General features: G+C 39.0%; 1 protein-coding gene across 3 annotated transcripts in view; it reads left to right on the forward strand.

Moving 5' to 3' along the window:
- The window catches only part of LOC118321114 (FERM domain-containing protein 5-like), a 68,927-nt gene that overhangs the window by 56,422 nt on the left and 6,505 nt on the right, over nucleotides 1-6,000 (forward strand). For 2 of the 3 annotated variants that reach the window (XM_035652307.1, XM_035652309.1), the window contains 7 exons: nucleotides 2,621-2,708; nucleotides 2,830-2,922; nucleotides 4,021-4,080; nucleotides 4,387-4,478; nucleotides 4,567-4,641; nucleotides 4,784-4,852; nucleotides 4,962-5,068. In XM_035652307.1, the coding sequence (XP_035508200.1) occupies nucleotides 2,621-2,708; nucleotides 2,830-2,922; nucleotides 4,021-4,080; nucleotides 4,387-4,478; nucleotides 4,567-4,641; nucleotides 4,784-4,852; nucleotides 4,962-5,068 (584 nt within the window). Of the gene's footprint in view, nucleotides 1-2,620; nucleotides 2,709-2,829; nucleotides 2,923-4,016; nucleotides 4,081-4,386; nucleotides 4,479-4,566; nucleotides 4,642-4,783; nucleotides 4,853-4,961; nucleotides 5,069-6,000 lie in introns of all 3 variants that reach the window. The other variant, XM_035652308.1, reaches the window with a different exon arrangement.

The following is a 6,000-nucleotide window of genomic DNA, read 5'->3' on the forward strand; positions in this document are numbered from 1 at the left end:
GTATAAGTATAGAATGGCTGAGCTGTAGTTCAGTCAACAAACAGCACTCTCACATCTAACTGCTGGTCCTACACACTGAACTCTTATAGTGCATCTTAAATTAGTAGGTCAACCATGGGAAACTAAAATGAATGACTGCTGTGATGGTTTTAGGTCTCTATGTGGCAACTGTGCTTTAAGATATTGTAACAGTAACACTTGAGAGCACATGTTAACTCACATTATGGGTACAACACTGATACAATTGGTTTGAGTATGAGGTTTAAAATATCACAGCTACATAATGTGTGCATTATTCACTTATATTGATTTGATTTGTGTGTATGATTTCTTTTTGATATTGTGTTGTTTAACAGGCTTTCTCTTCAAAGAGGCTATATAGACTCACCAAGCTCTACAAAACAAAGCACTGAAATATTTATGTACAGGTTCAGTACAGACTAGTACACCTGACCATTGAACGCACCAGTCTGCAGCATCATCCGGACAGTATTTGGCCAGCAGGGCGCTCCCTTCAATTCGACAGTTTGAGCTTGGGCAAACAGTGGCCAGAAGCCAGAGCTTGGGCAACCAATAATGGTCTGGTGTATTTGGGTTTGTCCCCCTTGGTGGTGCTGGTAGTTCAAAGAGTCTGGACACAGTTCACACAGCTTGGTACTTTTTCACACCTTTTGTGAAATGTTTGTGGATCTTTTTCCAAGTTTGTGCCCTCTATGAGCACTTTGGACCTTTGGGAGGCTGCTGCATGTTCCATCTTTTGGCAGTCAGTTAATAGCGGGGGTGCTGGATGTTATTCTCGCTCCCACATACAGCCAGTGAAGACCAGTGTGCTGGACAGATCTGAGGTGGGGAAGTCACAGTCTCTACTCATTCTCCTACACAGTGTAAGACACTTCCCCCCCCCCCCTCCCTTTGTCCATGGTTCAAATAGGTGTTGGTATGTGAGTGGTACTATATATTCAGGAAAAAAGCAGCTCTATCTGGTCCTTGAGATTGGTTGTGCTGGAAAACGCTGTCCACCTTTGGATTACATGTCTCTAGTTATTTTATGCTACCATAGGATCAGTGTTTGTATTACGCCTGGGGACCGATATGAATTTGTGGTGGTCAGTCATGTTGCGTTAACGTTAATTTGCCTTCTCGGCCTGAAAGTAGAGGGGTGGCGAACAGTCAGGCCAAGGTCATCTGTCACAGCAAGTAGTGTCTGGGAATCTACCCCCTTTAGCCTACAGAGCCCTTTGAAAGACAAAGCTGTTGTGAAATAGAATAAATGTTACACAAGGTGACCCTAGCACTGTGAGCGTATACAGAACACTCTAACCTTGTTTTCCTGCTACACCTCCAGTTGATGACTTGATGGCTGATGGGTACAATGGCCAATATAAGAGGTTGGCAGGGTTCTGTTAATTGGCCGAACTATTACATGTAAATTCTAGTATGCAGAAGTGAGCTCCACCTGCGACCACCTATAGATCTAAGGTTATAATGTGTAATCTTTGTCTGATTCAGCAACAGTTAACTTGAATCAGCCAAGTAGAAATGTTTTATCTTCTTCTTCTCTTTATCTTAGTCTTTTACACACACACACACACACACAAACACACACACACCACACACACACACATACAGTATATGCAACCTAGGTGGCCACAGGCCCTGGTTAGAGATTTGATCCTACACTGCCCTCTATTGCTCATTTCCAACTTCTTGTTTGACAGCAGTTTTGAACAAATCTCCCCAGAGTTGTGTGTCAGCACAGGAAAAAGTTGCACCTGAAACAATATTTGAGAAAAATTATCACAATGCCGGCAAAACTGTAGAGTAGTGGGGTGATAGGAAAGCATTTGCTGCTACTTGCATAAAATTGCTCCTATGTTTAAGACTAAGTAATTCTCCAGGATTCAAGGACTCTGGATGTGGCAAAGGGATAATGGAAGGAAATCAGAGTCATCTAGAGTAGAGTTCATTCAACTCATACGCCAGTCTCAGTAAGGATTTATAAAACAGCAGACTGATTTTTAATACTTTATTCCTTTTGGTCAGTACACACGCTCTTAATACAACAGCTATAAGATGATTAGATACTGCTTTAGTCTTTGACCTGGAACTAAAAAATCAGCCAGGTCAGTTTTAGCTTAACAATTTCTACTGGAGAGCTTGATAAAGACAGTCATTCTAACAAAACAAGTTTTTAGCTAATAATGCATCATGAGTTATTTTAGGTTCCCTAAATGAGTACTGATGAAGAGAAAATGGGTGGTCCCATGTTTCTTTGGCAAGGTCATTTTTTGTGTAACATATTTTTCAGTGTCTACTCAGTATTTCACACAATTATTCCTACATCATCTCTGTGGGTTACTTTACATCTTACTGACCACAACATGGGCAGATGGGCTGTATTTGCAAAGGACCCATTGGACACTAATCAAAGAGACATATGCTTTATGTTTGTGATGTCAGGGGTCTGGGTCCAAAGTTCTTATTTTTCTCTAAAAACTCTTCAATTTCATCTTATTTATCAAAAAAGAACACCGACTTTTAATCAAATGATGTCCTCTGGATTGACAGATGGCCCTGACAGAAGCCAGTTAACTGACTTATTGTTGTTTTTTTCTCTCAGAGGTCAGAGTCCTGAAACGTCAGAGCTTAACTTCCTCCAGAAGGCTCAGATGCTGGAAACATACGGAGTGGACCCTCACCCATGCAAGGTACAAAACAAATGTATTCTGTAACTTTGAGCTTGAGTTCTGATGTAATTTGATGAGTAATTTGTGTTAGTGTGCAATTATATTCTAAAATAACAAAAAAATGGGTTTGTGTGCCTTTCAGGATGTGTCTGGCAACCCAGCTTTTCTGGCTTTTACTCCTTTTGGATTCACTGTGCTGCAAGGAAATCGGAGGATCCATTTACTCAAATGGCGAGTACAGACTGGACATGATGCCAAATAATAACCATATTTAAATTAAATTATTGTATATGCATGCCCACATTAGTGAGCAAGACTTTGTAGCTGTTTGTGTATAGAAAAATAAATCCCAAAAGCTCCATATGCAGGCAGAGATAAATATTTAAACATGCAATGAAATAGAAAAATGTTCATGAATATACATCCTCCATTAATTAACAGCTTGTACAAAGTACCAGCAAACCCAGCAAGCTGCTTAACGGAGTCGAAGTCCAAATTTTAAAGTTTTATGTGATCTAGTACAACTTTGCTACGCTCTTCTAAATAACAGAAGTGCTTCAGAACATGTTGGTTAAAGTGCCAGCAAAGGAAAAGGAAAATGCTAAAATTACTCCAAAGAACATAATCTAAGTCTTCTGAAACCAAAGTATTAAAATTGTTGTTCCAAGCATTTGTTTCGTTGTCTTCTAGATTTACATTCTTTATCTTACATGGATGTAAAATTACAATACACCCTATAGTTATTAAAGTAGTTCCACATATCTTATATGCAACTTGATAATAAAGGATGGTGTTTGCATACAGCTTTCATTTAAAATGATGAGCTGCCATTTTTGGAAGCTTTATTACATGTACAAGCAGTAGGGACAACAACTCATTTATCTGCTACTACTGAAATGTGAGGTCCAAAAGAAGCAAAAAGTAACCAGCGATTCATTCAATTTGGTATTTTTTTCAAAACAGCCAAGTCAACCAGCTGTAAATCAGCATGTTGAGACGTTTTCAGAGTCTGAGTTGTTTAGAGTTTTGTTGTAGAAATCTGTTTTTTTAATCTATTGCAGCTTATTCTTATACATTTCTGTGACTGGAATCAATGTGTCTAGACTTTTCAACGGAGAAATTAAATACTGTTGGCCTTATTAATTTGCCTCCAGCCACAATTAATATTTTACCACCTTTATCCATTTCTGTCTCTCCTTTCTTTCTCTGTCTTTTTCTCTGTTCTTTGTTCTTTCCTCTTTTTCTTTATTCTGCTGTCCCACTTTGTCTTCTTCTGTTTCCTTTTCTCATCATTGTCCTCTCTGTCTGTCTGTTATATCTTAAACCTAGGGAGGAAGTGACCAAACTCAAGTTTGAAGCAAAGACATTCCATATATATGCAAATCAGAAGGAGGTATGTGCATGCATTATTAAAACGTTGCCTTTTCCAGCCTGTGGAGCTCAGGAAGTTAAATGAGCCCTGTTTTATGCATGGAGACACTGCCATTGGGGAGCTAATGTAATTTATCCTTGATAGTGAAGTAAACGGGAAATGATTTGACAGAAATGTCCATTAACCATGGGATTTTGCAGACAAAAGAGCAAAGTAAAACCATTGTCTTTGAGTTGGTTATTATACTGAATGTTCTACAGATCCAGAGGAACTATTCTTTTTTGGCTTGTATCATGTATGTATGTTATTGTGCTGGACTTGTTACAGGATAAGAAGATCATACTGACATACTTTGCACCTACACCTGAGGCCTGTAAACATCTGTGGAAGTGTGGCGTCGAGAACCAGGCCTTCTACAAGTGAGTCACAAGACCAGATACACAAAACTGCAGAAAAGACCTCCTTACATGTATGTTTATGATGTTTTCTCTCCTATTTTACTCAAAGGTTGGAAAAGTCGAGTCAAGTCCGCACTGTGTCCAGTAGTAATCTGTTCTTCAAGGGTAGTCGCTTTAGATACAGGTATTGAATGCCCACAAAGTATTTGTACATTTGTAAAAATGCTGACCTACTGCAGGACATATGGTGTTGCAGTGCTTGTTTTAGTGCTCACAGTTTGTATAAATACATAGTTAACATATTTTCTTCTTTTATGTTTCCTCAGTGGAAAGGTTGCAAAAGAGGTAATGGAACAAAGTGCCAAAATTAAGAGAGACCCCCCTGAGATACACAGGTCAGAATTCTTGTAAAATATTGCCCTAAAATGATCTGAAATGTGGATTAACAATAATGTATGCATTTAATGTTTATGTATGTCATGTGTCATGTGTGTCATTGTCCAGAGCCGGTATGGTGCCAAGTAGGAGCTGTCCATCCATTACCCACGGCCCTCGTTTGACCAGTGTGCCCAGGACCCGACGGAGAGCTGTGCACATCTCCATCATGGAGGGTAAAACACACACTCAAAAGAAAAGAGAAATACTGCAAAGAAACGGTGGCTGACGAGAGGTCACAGATGATTACTGTAATTGTGTTGATTAAAACTAGTTCAACCATTTCTTACTTTTAGCCATGTATACCATTTATCCAAACTTTTAGCTATTTCAGTGCATTACCTTTATCGCACTATATCTATGCTTTTATCTAACTGGTCAGACTGTACTCTTAAGCGCAAGTGCACTGAAAAGCAGAACAGTCTACATAATGAGTCAAGCTGTAGTACAGGAAACAGTTTGACTCATTATGGAGATTTAAAAAAATAAAATCTTAATTTCCATTTTTCAAATTAATTGAGCAACTCCACAATCTTTCCACATACCCCTTGGCAACAGCAGGAGTGCCCCCTGAGATAGAAGTGGAATGGGTTTGGAATCACTTTCTAAGTCCTCATGACTTGATCTGCTGTGGATTACACACCTTTTTAACGCTCTCACACAATTTTTTTTTTTTTTAATACACTTACACACATACACACACACACACACACACACACACACACACATATCACGTTGAAAATATGACCACAGCAGATAAAAACACATTCTGAATGAACATTAAAACATGATGTTTACTACTCAAATACAAAGGAAACATGAGGTAACTCTGGACCGCATCTGGAACCACAGTGCTGTCTTGCTTCTCTGTTTCTACCGCCTGATTCGATATTCAAATTATTAATACATGAGTGGGTTGCACTCCTTTCCTCCAAAAAAAGCAGAGTTTACTTTATTCATGATAGAGACACAGATAAACTACAGGAAAAATGATTCAGCCAAAAAGGACAAATTACCTCGGAGTTAAGAGGTCCTATTGACGATATGAGATATATCTAAAACCTGAGAGCTGTGGTGAAGTGCTTGAGAAGGAGATTCTTGCTGAAGG

This window comes from Morone saxatilis, unplaced genomic scaffold (assembly GCF_004916995.1).
Source record: "Morone saxatilis isolate NCDOM2014 unplaced genomic scaffold, NCSU_SB_2.0 Contig11, whole genome shotgun sequence".
Lineage (NCBI taxonomy): Eukaryota > Metazoa > Chordata > Actinopteri > Moronidae > Morone > Morone saxatilis.